Here is a 17434-nt window from a genome sequence, read left to right on the forward strand (position 1 = left end):
ACAGTGGCATCAATCTGAATGAAGGCAATGAGGTCAGACTGAGTTCATTATGGGTCACTGTCTGTAACAAGGATTCTAGTTTGTCAAATGTGTTTATTTAACTCTTTTCAGGTGGAGTCTTTTAAAATCGGTATAAAAAATCAAGATGTCAAAAAGATCACTGTAACATACCATTGCTATGAGGTTAACCACAGGTACACACTGTTTAATGTATGTGTCAGCAAAACAAGTTGACCACAATCATACCAGTACTTATGTCTTTTTCCAATCTTCATAATTTTGATCATGGATGGAAATTTTTGTAGACTGTGAGTATTCAAAGTTTACCCATGGTATAAATAGTATTTATACACTGATGTAGAGATTTTAATTTAAATTTATATCAGAAAGGGTACTTTGATCTGCCAGCTATGTCTCTTGTCTCTTAAGACAGATGTTCCCATGGATAATATATCGTGAACGTTTGATGGGATATCTTCCTTGCAGTTCAAATAATGTGGCTAGTATACATACATGGACAAGAACAGTGTATCCTATGGTAAAGCTTTAATGCTGCTCATCTTATTCAAAGACAGTACCCAGAAATAGGCATGTAAAATTGAGTATGTTCTATATCTATGGGGATTAGAAAAGTATTAGACGAAAATGCATGCATAACTCCCAACTGATTAATATTAATAGAATTTAAGATACATATATACATGTACAGTGTCAGAAGATTATCAAACATGCAATGACATGCTTTTAAAAAGTAATCGTGTACATTAATTTTTTTTAAGGTTGTTTTCATTTGAATAATTTTTCTTTGTGGCCTTCCTCTTTTGGAAAACAACAACTGATGTTGTTTGATAAGCTCTTTATTGTGCAAATGAAACTGTTGAAGGGGTGACAAAAGAGGCACTTGAGCCAGTGTCCTCATTGTGTGTGAAAAGTTTATATAATTGTCAGACAATTAAGCTCACCACAATCACGTTCTTTACGAACAAAGCGTGCGGTTTTCAGTCTGTTCTGGAAGAAATCTTACTTCCCATATGGCATGTTTATATATACCTATTCATTTTATGGCTGTCCAGCAAACAAATCGACAGTCCTTGACCACCCCCAGACTCAATTGTATGCAAATAGTACAGCAATTGTACATTGTTTTAAATTCAATGCCATATGCATGTCGTTTGCAAGGACAAAGAGGTCATGCAATCAAAATTCCATTCCTAGAGTGATTGATGTTTTTAAAGGCAGTGCCACCTATACAGTACTCTCACAAGCTGTTTTGGCTGATGACCTGTTTCTCATATAGTGAAAGAAGTTTGCTTTTAACATTCCAAATACTGTGTTTAGCCAAGCATAGCTTACTGTCATGGAAGAAGTATCACAGGATGACCTTGAAGCTCATCATTGAGATAAATTCCTATTCCAGTACTGCAGTAAATACATTTTTGAAGTTCTGTATAATCAACAAGGTGTACTTGAACTCAACATGTCATGGGTAAAAATTTAAAATGTCAGCGAGACCTATACATTACATTTACCAGTTTGCTATTTCACCTCCCTGCATTGGGATGCAAGATAGTCTCATTGTTTGATGGCCTTGAAAACCAGGGATGGAAGGTTGACATCCTTTGTAGCTACTGTCATAAATTTTATTTGATCATTAAATTTTAATAGCGGAACTTTAAAAGAATTTTGTCTGTCACTGTCTACATAAGATATTCAGATGTTGTTGTTCTGTAAGAGCCAGATGTAAATTAGCACAATAATGACATTTTAACTATATTTTTGTGCAAATTCAGTGATCCACTTTTGACGAATTTCTTAGAATAACAGTATGTTTTAATTAATTAAGTTTCAGCTTCTTTACATATATTGTAACGTTGATTATAGTTTACATGTATATTGTTTACATTTATATTGTTGATTTGTTTTCACTCTGATCATATAAAGCAGAAACTTTGTATATATGATGATAAGTGATCTGTGCTTCCAGGACTTATTTTCTTACAATCTCAATGAGATGCAGACCCATGTTATGTTTAGAATCTATGAATCAGATTGAATTATTCCAGATTGCATTGAGTCTATTGCACCAGGTAGTGGTATTGTGTACATGTACTTATCTTGAATGCCAGTCTCCAGGACATCTGTAGATTTTTCCTCTTCAGCAAATAGGAAGCAAGTTAACCTATCAAAACTCAGTAGTTGTTTCAAGGGTGGCATAACTGTTGCATCAGAGAATACCTTACACTGCTTCTCTTATTAGGAAGTTGATGTAGTAAAAAAAGTTGTAAGGTCTGTAGTTTTGCAGAAATCATGTCCCTCAATGTGACATTTTGCTGTGAATATTAATTTCTGTTTCAGTTAGTTATTAATTACTCATGAAAGCTACTTATGTAACTGAATTCCCAGGATGCATTAAGATGCAGTTTCTAGTACATGAGTTATGATAATGTAGTCTAATTGATCATCAAGTTAGTGTTCACAGTCATTGCATTTTGATTGGTCATGTGTAAATGTATCCTCCTGAGGACAAGGCAGTAAACTATCTATGCTGACTTACACTCAGAGTTCAAATGAGGCCATCCACAGGGTAAATCATTGACCATTCCATGAAGGACTATATGTAAGGTTCCAGATATATGAGTGGAAAGTAATTTTTTAAAATAAATTACTCAAGTTGATTTCTATGTAGAGGTTATAAAGTACTGTATCTTTTTTATGATCAACAGAATTATTTTTACTGATGTGATCCAAAGTGTTGGTCAGTGTGTTACCATCAAAAGATTTAAAATCCTCGTCGAGATGTTTTGTTGCAACACATCGTGCAACTGTTCACATGATAAACACTGAGTGTAGTTGCCAGTGTTCTAGTTGAGCTCACTTTTTTCTGTGCAAAAATTAAGGAAACAAAATCAATTTATTGTTGTACTGTCTCTATGACAGTAAACACTCTGCACTAAGTTTACTGGTACTCTGCTACTGATGCATGACCCAGCAGTCTAGTTTTGAATATTCAAAAGAATGAGATAACCTATTACAGGCAGCCATACAATAATTTATGTGTTGCATCTGAAAGTGAAATAATCAGAAGTTGAATCCAAACCAGACTCTTTCTGTGCAGATAGAGAATTACAAACTGTTCCAAACCTGTGGCCGACTTAATGCAGACATTGGTATTTCAATGACAATGGCATGTCCTGCTTTACTGACCATGAGCATGAGTGAAGTACAACTTAAATTTTGTCCATTTTAAATCAGCCCCAATTCCATATATTACGGGTATTTGTTTTCCATTTTCATCCAAGCCTTGATTACTGTATTTTAATCCTTTGTGGCTAATCTCATAATGTAATCACTTATGGTCTGTAACTGTTCAAGTACCGGTAAGTGAAATGTTTGATCAAGTTGTGTTGAATATAAGCCAGCTGGTTTGTGTAGGGTCTGGTCATCTAGTCTGCAAAGAGCAAAAGAATGTGATCATCAAACTCAGAGTAGGTAGAGGGTGCATTCTTTTCTATAAACACAACTGACCCATTTGTTTAGCATCCAGAGATGCTGCAGAGGGTGGCCTTACTAATTACTATAACTTTTTGAGCAGTGTAAATGTGCATGAAATGGAAAGGAAAGATGTAAAATACAAAAATTTCTTAGTGTTTACCAAGTTTTTCGGTTCATCCAATCTAGCAGAGAAGTACGTTATAAATTTGATAGATAAGTTTAAAGGATCATATTCTTGATGTTTATGTATGTGGAGAACATTATATTGCATATTGCTTGACTGACTGAGATACTCTCTGCAAGTCATATTTGTAATCCCAGCATGAGGAGATTGATGATTTAGTGAGGAAATACATCATCAGCTGTATGTACAGTGTACTCGTCCGAGTATAAGCCCCGGTTCGGCAACACTAAACAGCGGTAAAACTAGGGGAGGGGCTTATACTCGAGCAACCCATGTTATCTGGCATGGACGCTTAATTTATGCTAATTTTATGCACGATTTTTTTCAACACCACTCGATCTTTCTATCGCTTTCAAAATCGACTTACACATCCAAAGAAATGATTGTACAATCTCTGAATACAGAAGTGACATTTTTGTGAAATTTCAGCGTAGAAAAAAAACCCCAAACTTGAAACAAAGACGTCATGTATGCTGCTGATCAACACTGACAACAGTAGTAATGTGAACAGGCATGCATTGCCCACATCGAAAGGCAACTCAATATTCCAATATCAAACTGTCTACATCTTGTGAAAACAACAACATAGCAGTGAAAATTGTAATAGTCACCAGGAAAAGTCTTCACAAATGAAAGGATAATTGCTTCAAACAAAAGAAACTGCATGTTTCAAGCTTGAAAACATCGTGGCCGTGAATGAAAATAAACAATGGCGGACGTGAGTGAGACTATTCTATTTAGGCGACGGGGTGAGTAGGGTCAAAGAATCAAGATAGTACTGGAAAAACGTGTCATTTTCCTTACAATACTGTCAAGGGAACTCCAGTTTCCCATTGTTTTAACATCTTTTAATAGTTTCTTTATTATCTAAAATTAATTTACCACATTAAATGACCAAATATACTCTCCTAACCTTTCTGTATTTGAGTTACACTAGGGTAGGGGCTTATACACGGATGTAATGCATTTTCTAAAATCCTCTAAAATCAGTAGGGGGCTTATACACGAGCAGGGGCTTATACTCGGACGAGTACGGTATGTATGGGCTATTGGATTGTTAATCCTTCATCGTCCCTTACCCCTCACACTTACTGTAGTTCATGTACTTCCTGATCTATGGATGCATACATAGATATTCATTACTTTGTAAATTTACCATTACTGCAATATTATTACTTTACTATATTACTGCAACAGCTCCACTGTTGTTTTACAGAGAGAGGTTTCAATTCTAGAAATTGTTGACAGGATTCACCATGTTTCTTTCAGTTGTGATGGAACACTTTTCTTTTGGAGTTCTATTTATATACTACTGTATAGGAGGAGTGTGTTTTGGAATGCAAATTAAGTGGTTTTCATTTGATGTCTTCATGGAATCTTAACCCTCAGAGGCGTAAGCCCCTATATATATATCTGGGTAAATTCAAGTATATTACCAGGAAGTCTGGCATGAAAGGGTTAATGGCTTTTTACCTAAAGTAACTTATTTCACTTTCTAAGTGTCGTCATCCATTGAAGCCATTTATAAATGAAGTTAAGATATGCTGTCACTGAGCCTCGAAAAGTCTACCTATGATGTATTGTTTTATCGTGGAGTGATGGTGCGTAGGTGGTCGTGCTCAGTTGGCCTTGTGATTATCAAGTGATTGTGCTGATGCTGGGTCTGAAAGTGTTGTCCTTGTCGTCAGTGTATGGTATGTGTATACTCTTGAAGGGCACCTGAATTCTTGTACTTGTAGTAGGTGAGGTGAATAAAAAGAGATATGAAATGTTGTATGAAACTATGTACTGTGTTGTCTATGTGACTGTTTGATATGCCTTTGTGTAGGCCAACATCAATTTTGTCGATTGAGATTAACTCTTTTTAGCACCAAAAGTCCATTTTTGTCGCCCTAACAAAATATACCACAGTGAATATTTTTCAGATTTTTGTCAAAATTTTGATAAGAAACTGAATTGTTATGTCTATTTCGTCCAATATCATCAAAAAATTCAAGAAAAAAAAATTCATAAAAATTGGTAAAATGTTGCACTAAAATTTTGTGGATAAAATACAGCACTCATAGGGTTAGTTGGAGGGTAGTCTTGATGCAAAGAACAATACCTACTGTTCCAAGTACATGTTACATGGAGGTACTTTGTGAACATGATGTAATATAATGTCTGTGACATTTATGGGGCATAAATACCAGAAAGACAATGCATACATGTAAATTACATACATATGTGGCAACATCATTGGCATACATAACACATACTTGGTGTGAATTCTCTTTCCAAATTGGCTTAGACAATATACAGTTATCAGTAAAAGGATTATTCCACTAAGGAATGGTTACAGGGCTGACATTTTCAGTGTGTGACCTTTTATAGGTCAGCGTTGATACTGTGAGTTTTAACTGTGAAACAAGTGAGCAACGACAGACATGTGTAGATTCCAATCAGTAAGGCACACTGTACAGTTCACTCTGTTTGATCAATGAACAAGTGATGACTGATGAACATGACTGCGCGTTTACATGCAGCTTAGGAATGAGTAATAAGATTTGCATCAGCCTTACTTTGAAGCTCTTGTTTTACTGCGACCTTCACCTACAAAGATTCTGAGAAGTTATGGTAGATTTGCTGTTCTTTTTTGAAGTAGTATAGGATCTGGCTGATCTGGTGTGTCAGGTGAGTTTAGCTTTGTGCCCGTAAAGATTCCTGCAACACCAGGGAGCACTGGCATTTGAACTCTCATAATATTGTAATTTATATGAATACATCAGCGACACAATAGACCTGCAACAAAGATTTCATTTGGAAAACGTTGATTTGTACATGTCATATTATTTACATATCAGTTGTTTGTCAATCATGTACGTGCAGGATGAAATACACATTTCTTGGTTTAAAGAGAAAGCTCAGTTTGGATCAGATGCATGTCGTACAGGTGACAGTTACAGAACACTTGAGCTAAGCAATATATTGCTGTTCCAGTTTCAACAGCAATGGGTATATGTAATGGACACATTTATTAGTAAAGTTAGTACACACCATGAAAATGATAGACCTAATTAAACTTTTGCTGAAACTTTCCTCAAACAAACTTTCAACCATTTTCTTTCAAAATCAAGAACAAAAATCTGGGGTCGCCATGCAAATTTTGGTACCAGAGACACGGATTACCCAATATTATCACAGCTATTTTAAATTCAAAATGGTCTCCATTTCTGCGTTATCTCTATGGGGAAAAATAAAATTCCTGATTTTCACAAAACTAAGCCAGTGAAAACTTTACTCACTGTATGTACGCTTCAAAATTAGCCTCCACAAGTGGCAGGTCAAAAGAATATTGTAAAAGTTTGAGAGTCTGAATATCTGTCCCTGAGGCACATTCTAATATGAGCAGCAAAACAGCTAGTCATCAAGCAAGAGTAACAGCACCCGTAAGAAGACAGCTTAAACAGACAAAATATTTCATGGGGGGGAAATGAATTAATAATGACTGAAGTCCTTGTGACATAAAGGCTAAATGTAACGATGGATGAGATAATATTGAAAGAGGCTTATTTTATGGAGACAGACTATTTGAAATAATGAATCACAAATGAACCACAAACACAATGTCTTGGTTGAATCATCTGTTCAGACAGATCACAATCATGGTAACATGCTGGCTTTGCCAGATTTAGATGAAGGAGTGGGCAAAATTCCTCATTGTAATATTCAAATGCGTGACAGTTTTGTGTGTGTGTCTGTCCTCACCCCACTACTTTGCTGTGAGGGAATTGCCTCAGTTAGGTGCACACTGATACCCCTCCAGGCTAATAAATTATGGAGTTGTGTGCATCTTTATAATCAGATTAGTTCTATGGGTGTCCTCCGTGGGATACGGTACATGTACCGGTACATATATGTTGAAATCCTGGACTTTGTTTGCAGCATTACTTCTAGTCATTAAATTTGTAGAAGTCAGACAAAAATTTCAAAGTGGGATATTTTGCCCACAAGTCAGTATACTCTATCTGGTTCTGTGATCTTTACGTGATTTAGTGCAAATTTGGTAAGCATAAATCAATGCGTAGAAAGTAATAAAATGTGCTGAAAGCTTTCCTATGTGTTTTTTGCAATAGCCTTGTGCATGGTCACACAACATAATATTACCATACCACAGAGAACAAGCCAGTGTCCTGTAGTCAGACATAGTCCCTGAATATTTGGCACAATACCAAGAAAGTAAAGATTGTCTGTGTTTCTTCTTTTGTGATTGGTCCCAGTGAAGGTGGTCTAGAGGTATCAATAGGCAATGAGTGCTGAACCTGCTGATGAGCAGTCACTTTTGTTCTCAGAAATTAAAGAACTGTCTTTTCCGTTAACACGAAAAGAGACCAAGTTTTCATCTTTAAGTTTGAATTAGAGATTTATGAAATTTCCTCTAATATATGTGTGCAACGTTGCTGAATGAGAACACTTTCACAGTCATTGTCATGCCTCATCTTGTACACCACTTCTCATCAAATGTAGCTGGTTCAATAACGGTGAGCTAATTTTGGAAAATCGTATGCATTTTCATGAGTGTACAGGTTGCTATCTCAGTAGCAAATGAAGCATTGTGTATTACATGTATCTTGAAATGTATGCAGCTCCTGTGTGCCACTTGTCTGGTGTGTCAGATGGCATTATACAGCTCATTACGCAGAGTAAATTACAGCACCAATTATAATGCACCTTTCTAATGCTTCATTGCTTCATTATCTTAGACTGTCAGTTTCATATGTGCATATGCTTGAAGATTTAATCAAGCCTTTGAAATTAATTGCTTCACTACAGAGCAGTTGCAAACCGATATACACCCAAGTAACCAATGCTGCATTATTCTTAAGTCTGAAAAGTTAAAAAAAAAAAACAGGCTGATTGACCTTACTAATTACAGTGTAGTTTTGTAATTTCAATTATCCAGAAATTTATATGTCAACAATACTTAGTATACCCAAGTGTGTTTTCTAATATTGCATATTTTTGTAATTTTCATATTTTGAAAAAGATAATTTTAGGGCCTCATAGTTGCTCATTGTTGTATGTACATGTAGCTGAATAATTTTCACAAGTTTTGTCATGTTGCAGCAATGCAGCCTTCACAGTTCTAGTGAGAAATAACAACTTGCATTTGTATTGTGAGTGGGTAGAAGATTGGTAAAACTGTAGAATTCTGGATTCATTAATAATCTTCTATTCATTGGGTATCTTTTATAGTTAATATATAAACATGAAATACGTATTGTATGGCATTGAATTAGAATATGGATTACATGTAGAGTAATCGTAATATTCTAATGCTGTGCCAACAAAACTATTCATTGTCTAAGGTATTGTCAGAAGTGCGATATCTTTTTTATGGACAAATGGATTTCCAAAAGTTACAGCACTGCAAAGGAATGATACAGGATATATGGCCATCAGTGGAATGGCTGGATTTTACCTTGATAAAGGGACCTCCCCTTGCTAATTTGATTTCCTTACCCCCAGGTGGTATGTACATGTCATGGGAACAAACATTGTCACAATTTCTTCAACTGTGATTACAGGTCATCTATGCTGGACTTCATCATATGGGAAGAAAATTAATCTATGCGAGTAGCTCCACTGACAGAATTATCAAAAGGCATTGTCACAGTGGTGCCAAATATTTCAAATTAAATATAAAAATTCTGATAAAGGAACACCCAATTATCAACAGCTGCAGTTTTGTTTGCAAAAAACGAAAACCTCAATTGCATTGCTAAATTTAGCATAATTTCAATTTAGTTCAGTTAAAATAAATGTATGTGATGATGGCAAGCTATCATTCATAATAAAATATCATGCCCTTGAGATAGTCTGAAGCGAATTTTTCATGTTTTAATAAGCGTTTGACATTTTCTAGTTACAGTATGTATGTACTCTGCCACACTGCACACATTGCTTGTTCTCACCAAAGTGAACCTTGAGCAAAGGTTATGATAGGAAGCACTCTGGTGAGTAGAATTTTCAATGAAATGCATTTCAAGGACTTTTCACATACATGTAATCTACTTGCAGTGACAATTGCACATATGTAGACTAGTGTGGAAATCTTTTTGATCAGTCACTTCAATTATTCCGAGGAACAGTTGAACTTCACAATGTTGTAGTGACAATTTTATCTCTTTAACGAAAATAAGCTGTTTTTTCTAATCCATAAGAAGAGAATTTTGTATCAATGTTATGATACAATACGATAAAATTTTACCTGTAGCCAGGGGTTGAATAGATTTTTTTGCAAACATGAACACTATGCATGTCAGGTTTTGCATCAGCATTTACCAGCTTCTCAGTTGACAGAGTTACACAAGACGTTTAGCAAAAAGATATTCTAACTCCACATGGAAGGTTGTCTTTTTTGGATTCATAGAGTATGGTCCATGAAATATAGGATAATACATGTAATACTTCCAGGCTATGAATCTTAAAACAGCAATGTAATATGAACATGCATAGTGCAGTGTACATGTGGGTACATTTTATATTTTGAACCATGGTTGGTTGCATCATGCACTGCTTCCAGTTACATTAATGAAATTTATGTCAACTCCTCTCCCATAAAACTAACAGAAAAGAATGAAGGAGTGGTTTTTATGAGGTACATACCATCATTGGACCGTGTACCTTTACTGAGGGAGGTGTGGTCGTGACTTTGGCATATCACTCTTTTCAAAACCGCATCAGATCTAAGGTTGCTGTTACGAAGCTAAGTGAGACTGAGTGATAGTACATTGAGAGATAGTACATTCATTTGATAATAACAAAAGCAGTTTTGGAACTCTGCCATCAATATAAATAGGGCAAATAGAATGATACTATCACAGTGACATTTTGTTTCAGTTTATCTGTCAGGTTCAGCTGTTGCTTCCAGATCATTGGTTGGTGACAAATCAGTTAGAGAAACTTGTCCCATGTAACATTTGACTGACTTGGTATGTCTCAGATACCTGTAACATATTTTCACAGATCTAACTCCTAAAAACACACAGAAACAGCAATATTTTCACTGACTTGCTACGTAATTAATGTAAAGACACCTACAGATACAGTGTAATGACCTACACATGTATGGAACTGACCCAATGGCTCATGTCATACATTGTAGTGACATTTTGAGCACCTTCATGTTTGTGCTGATTTGAAGTAACGTCATGCACAACTGCGAAGGGTTTTCATCACTATTTTGTACTAAGACATGGAGAATCTTCCTTCTTCTCAATAAAGTGACGATTTGTGTGAGTTTCATCAAATACAATTACAGTTGTACACACATTATATGAACTTAGCTTCACATTCATGCACTCTCATACTCACTCATCTACTCTTCAAGATTACCAGATACTCATTGCATACAAAATGCCTCCTTACCAGACGCAGACTCCCAACAGAATACTAATTTATTGCCAAGAAGCTACATGTGTATGCTCTGAATAATCTGAGAGACTCAGAGAAAATAAGGTTAAAGTCTTGCTGTCAAGCGGGTATGCTTTACCAATTCCCTGTATAAATCATTGCCATTGCAATTTATTAAATTACTTTACTGAGAAAATACTTTTCTACCCTCTATGGAGTGAATTATTTTAGAGCTCTTCATCATTTACGTCAATGAATTTATTTCCATCAGATACATATTATCAGTTGACCGTTAGCGTAAATGGCAGTTTAATATTTTTAGGGTTGTTATAAGTATAGAAATATCAATTCTTGTTAATACTGTTGTCATCCTTGGGGAATTATTGTGAAATTCAGTGCATTTAGAACAAAATTACATTTTTGACGCTGATGGCTGGATAACAGAGTGTTGACACATTTCATTCAAGTTTCAACATATTATCAGTGTTAAATACATACATATTGACTAAAACAATGTACCACGGTGTCCAGAAAGGCACCACACACGTTTATCTGGAATGCATTGTCTATGGAATGTTTTTTATGTTTCCATGCCATATTTAATGCCAGTGAGTATATTTCAAGACTGTGTGAGCAGCATTGCATGTCAATCCAAGCACAAGATTCAAAGCTATTGTGCACGTACACACAAAGTCAGTTTGATTAAATCACACTCTAACTAATAAATTGTTAGGTGTTTATTTACGGCCCGGATACATCTCTTATTTTATGTGCTGATTATATCATAAATTTTATTCCTTCAAAATACATGACAGTTAATTTTATGTGCAGTAAGGAAATGTGATTTTTGGTGAAAAAGTGATGATTTTAAGTTTAATTATGTAACTTATAGTAATTTCTGTGTAGTAATAGGCTAGGTATGGAATCAAGAAGTATGAGGAGGCAAAAGGATGGTTTTCCTGAAGTCTGTGATTTAATTTCATAGTGTTTGCTTTAATGGCAGAAAGAAAACTGTCCTGGCTATAGAATTTTCTACTCAGCATCCAGGGTATCCATATCCTCCCACACACATCCTGACGCAATATATCTTCCATTCTGCACTGTGAATGGCTGTCAGAGTCAATACCTTTAGGAAAGTTGCTGAGGAGCTGTTGTCATGACGATCACTGATTTAAGATTATTGAAAGGGCACGTCAGCCATTTTCCACAGTTGAATGCAACTAATCCTGTGGCTGGTTGCACATCAGGAGATATCTGTTTGTTTAAAAGGCATGAATAACAGGTAATATGTCTTGCTACACTTGATTTTTAGCCCACCTGATGTGAAAACTGACCTAATTGTTATCGTTTTGTGCAGTGTTATCAATATCCTGCAGTCGTTGGTGAATATCAAACCGGGAAAATTCATTCAAAAAACTTTTCACAGTCGGTTTACTTAAACAATATGGCCTAGGAAGTTAGATGCACGTTAATAAAATATCAAAGTATTATACCACAACCAATGTTACAATGCATGTTATCACAATTTCCTGAAGCTGTGCTTTGAAAACTATGGACAGTCTTTTCTAAATGAATTAAAAAGTGTGTCATAGGAACATTGGCATGAACCTTTCCCCCTCATATTTGATAAACAGCAGCAGTATACTTTTAATTCCCTCTAAATGTAAGCAGACAGAAGTAATTTTACACATTTAAAACTTACAGAGATATCCATAGTCCATGGGAACAAAATGTTCCGTACATACAACCTTGCAAGGAGAAATGTTGTCAATGTGAAATTCAATAATGATCGTCAAAGATGAATTGCAATTTAGTTTTATAACAAAAGGGCCAGTCAATCCAAGATGGGTCTGTCTGTTTAATGGCAAAAATGGGTTGTTTGCATATTGTATAGCAATTTGTCCTGGTCATTGTACATGCCACTTGTTATGGAAGGACATGGTTTGTGATAGATACATGTACACTTCATATATTATATGAGCATGTATATGAGCATGATAATCAGATGTATGCAAGAACATGATTCGTGTAGGTCAAATAGATAGTGTTATTTTTGTCACATGATCTACAACAGTTCTTTTATTAATTATTGTACGTCATTACCAGCCTTATTATAAAAAATAAAGAAAAAGAAATCCACATATTTTCTTAATTATTGAAAATACATTGAATGACCCATGACCTTTGGATTTTATTGATAAGGCAAGAGGTCCTGGAGGGCAGTAGGCCAGTTAACTTTTATTACATCATAACTCTTTATGTTTATATGCAAAATGACATAAAATGTATCTGAACTCAACTGATTCTAAATATTGAAATGGAAACCTAACTTCAGAACGCACAGTGTGGTCATTTGATAAGAGTTGATAACATCTGTTTTAGGATATTTATCAGTTAAAATTTATTTATGCAATATGAAAGATGTGATTTACTTTGTACATTTTACAACCATCGGAACATTATAGAGTTTTGTGTGCAGCCGACAGGTATTGTCTTATCATGAAAAATGTTACTCAGTGAAAAAACTTAATCAGAAACCAAAGTAACGTCTTTTGGTAAAATATATTTCATGTCAATATCATGTTGTGACTGGATCTATTCTGTTTTACACACATGTTGAAAATGAAATCCCTAATCACATAAGTTACTCCATATTTTAGTCAACATATAATAGCCAAACTTTTGTCATGATATTACGGTAACTACATGTAGTCACCTAGCATACACATTTCCTTTTCACCAATGAATGCTAAATATGAAATGCAAGGTTAATAAAGATAGGATATTGATTTCATAGATTGAACTTGTACATTGTAAGAACTTGAAATTTCGAAGATCCAGGGCTGAATGCATAATATTGATCGAGAACTACTATAACTGGATCTGATTTGTCAGTGTTTTGTAACATAAGTTGTACAAACATGTACTGTACTTCTCAGTAAAATAATAGTTAATGATCTAGAGAACATGTGTGGAAATTTATCATACTTAATACTACCAGTATTGCAATTTGGTTAGAATTTCAAAAATTTGCAGAAGCAGTATCTCATTGCAGATTAACCGTAATGAATGCATGTATATTTAGTGTTGATATTCTCACAAAATCCAACATCTAGATTAGCAACTCCTTCACCAACAGGTGAAACAGAAACTATGTTTTTGCATACATCCCTGCCTTGCATTTTTTGCAATTATAGGGATGGGTGTGATTACAGATATAGCCCTTGAGAGGCAAAAAATGGCCAAGTGTGAGGGCAGTTTTCCATGGTAGCTCAAACAAAGATAGTCAAGGTTAGTGGAACAGTGATGTAGTCAAACTGCATCAGCGGCCTATTCTCAGTAGAGCATGTACAGTAGAGTTTCCTGCTGCTCTCTAAGGTCATCCTTTCTTACCTAATTTCCCTGTAAATGGTGTAAGTCAACTTGGTCTATTTAAAACAATGGCAATGCACTGAAATTGTAGGGGTAGAGTGATGTATGCTGATGGCATTATCCAGTGCAGTTGACCTTGTCTAGTAATCCAGATTCATTGGATGCCATTCACATTTTAATGTCTTTGTTGTTGAAGGAGGAACTGAATTTTGCAGGGGAAATACTCTTACTTTTTCATGCAAATTACCTTAGAGTTGTGTGGACTGACAACATTGGCTGACCACTTGGGAGAATTTGACTGAAAAGCTCTTGGCCTTCATTACCCAGGTTTGTCGCATATGGTGGTATTGCCAAGTCTCTGAGGTCTGATGAACTATTTTAAGTATTGTCAACAAAACGCTTGTGGTCAATATTGCTTATTTCTGCTTTCACTCCAATTGCTTAGAGTAATTGTCAAACATACTAGTAGAAACTCCAAGTGCCGTAAAACATTCATGAGTAGATGTAAGCATAGACCCAAAAAAACAGGTCTATGATTAAAGTTACAATACAGTTTATACTTGTATGCTGATGGCAATGTCACATATAGCATACTACTATATCATGTAATATCATTTTCAGCGTACTGCTTCCTAACCATCTGTATTATACCAAAGTTACTATGTATCATAGCCAGGACAGATTCAGACCTCTGAAGCCTGAAGGGCATTTGTGTGAATTTTTGCGTGCTTGACAGGGTACACATTCTGATGAGGCGGAAGCTTTTCAAGTAACAATGGATAATGATGATATATTTTTCTCTGTTGTCATTTAAATTACTACTAGTCTCCGTCACACAGTCCTGACTACCATCATAACCATAGACCGTTGTAGGGTCTGTGTTAAAACAGACAATCAGAACATGCAGGGTAGCTCCTTACATTGGTAATGTTGCATCAGTATTATATAGAGAGGTGATTATAAAGTGTTAACTAGATCATCCTTATTATGGCAAGGGAACAGATGTCAATATGACACTAACCAGCATTTTTCTTTCCCACCAATGCATGTAATGTATAAATAGATGAGCAAGAATTTTATTTGAACTATCTGTATAGTGAACATTTGCAATGTACTATTAAGAATCATCAAGCTTGCATAATGTACCCAAATGTACATGTACATGTATACAGGTTTTGAGTTTTCTCCAGGCACTTGAGATGAATCACAAAGCGTGTTCATCTTTCCTAGGAATGTGGGGATGTTAATTTGTGAATAGATAGAAAACATAAAATATGTATATGTAAGCCCTAACTCTTCACCACTAATAATATTGTGATGTGAGAAGAGTGTTATCTTGAAGAGATCTTTTTACAGCAGTGATGTGTATTGAGGTCATTTCCCAGCGTAATGATGCAAGAACAGCAATCTGATGTAGAGAGCCATAAACAGCAAAGGTGGAAATGTCAACATCTGATTTTAATCGGATTGATGACAACTGCAGAAAACAAAGAGATATGTTGAAGACACACAAATACCAATTCAGTATAAATATATTTTTTGCATCATATACTGTTTCTGCAGTTTAGACCCAAGATGGATTTACTGTAATGATATACAACTGAACTTTTGTTGTATATTCTGTCTTTGCAGAATAAGGGGAGATGAGCACAGAAGGAGGGCCGGCAGGGGACACAATGGAGACTCGTCAACAACAACAATCTTCTCCTTCAAAAAAGTCACCAGAGCACAAGAAAGCTCCACAAAGACAAAGGATGCAGTTGTGCCGGGTGCTTCTCCTAGATGGAGCTGAAATGGACTGTGAAGTGGAGGTAAATATTCTCACACATTTAATACACACACTTCATGTACTGCAGCCCATTCAAGTTCATTGTTAACAAGATCATCAGGTAACAGGTGTTAGTTCATAGTTTCACATGTAGGCAGTATGCCAGTAGATTATAGTGTGGAGTTCATCTGTACAAGTCCTGGTTCAACCCTGGTATAATAAAGCGGTCATGTATTTATATGATATCAGATTTGTTATTGGTGTTCTCAGGCTATTTACTTATGTTCCCAAACTTTTTCAATGAGGCTTTTTTGGAACTTGACGTCATTACTTTTAGACATTTTTGGCTGGAAAGACCATATTATTTACTGTGTCTGAATCTGGTAAAACAGTCTCACAGGCATCTTACATCAACAAAATGCAAAGTATGTGAACTGAAGACATAAGCTTTATAGGTTAGAAGAAACTAGACATTTTTTCACAGGTTCCAAACTATGCCGTAGGGAAAACAAGAGTGTGTACACTGGTGTGTATCTGGACTCAGACATAATTTGCAGTCGTCTAGTTTATGGAAAATGCAATGAGTCTGTTACTCTCTAGAGCCTTTCACAAGCAAATTAACTTTAAAAAGCAATATATTAACAGTCTGTCTTGATGTAGCAACCAGCCTTTTGGTATTACATCAGCCAAGTGCAGCTTGGCGGGAGATATGTAAATTCATCACATTACATCAAAAGCTCTACTTCATCTTTTGGTGAGGGCGGGGTCCCAGGTTCTCGTTGTTTTAGTAGATGCATAACATAACAACTCAGGAATGTTCATCATTAGATATGATTCATGCATCAGCAGGTCTAACAATTTCACATGAAACAAGCTACATTTCTGTGAATACATTTGCCTTTGCTGATGTAAGGATGTTTTGATCTGAGGAAATACACCCACACAGAGTTCTGTACATTATTCAGAGTTGCAGGTAGGCGTGTACTTTTACAGGTACACAACAAAGACTGGATGTACTGGGAGAAGTTACACCACTTCAAAGTCAGCAATGCATGTCATTAGTTAAGTACTATGTATCAGGTCACACATGGTACTTATTCTTGAAGAGCCAAAGATGCTAATTTGGATGTTCTCCAAGTACATTGGAGAAAATTTCACACAGATGTACCAAAGACATTTTAATTGATATTCCACAACACCAATGCAGTATAATTGGATGATGT

At 35.6% G+C, this 17434-nt stretch overlaps 1 protein-coding gene across 50 annotated transcripts in view; it reads left to right on the top strand.

Annotated features, from left to right (window-relative positions):
• The window catches only part of LOC139132834 (protein 4.1-like), a 75682-nt gene that overhangs the window by 4639 nt on the left and 53609 nt on the right, over positions 1 to 17434 (top strand). For all 50 annotated transcript variants that reach the window (XM_070699102.1, XM_070699104.1, XM_070699103.1 and 47 more), the window contains exon 2: positions 16076 to 16254. In XM_070699102.1, coding sequence (XP_070555203.1) covers positions 16087 to 16254 — 168 coding nt within the window. In that variant the 5' untranslated portion in view covers positions 16076 to 16086. The remainder of the gene's footprint in view (positions 1 to 16075; positions 16255 to 17434) is intronic.

This window comes from Ptychodera flava, chromosome 5 (assembly GCF_041260155.1).
Source record: "Ptychodera flava strain L36383 chromosome 5, AS_Pfla_20210202, whole genome shotgun sequence".
Taxonomy (NCBI): Eukaryota; Metazoa; Hemichordata; class Enteropneusta; family Ptychoderidae; genus Ptychodera; species Ptychodera flava.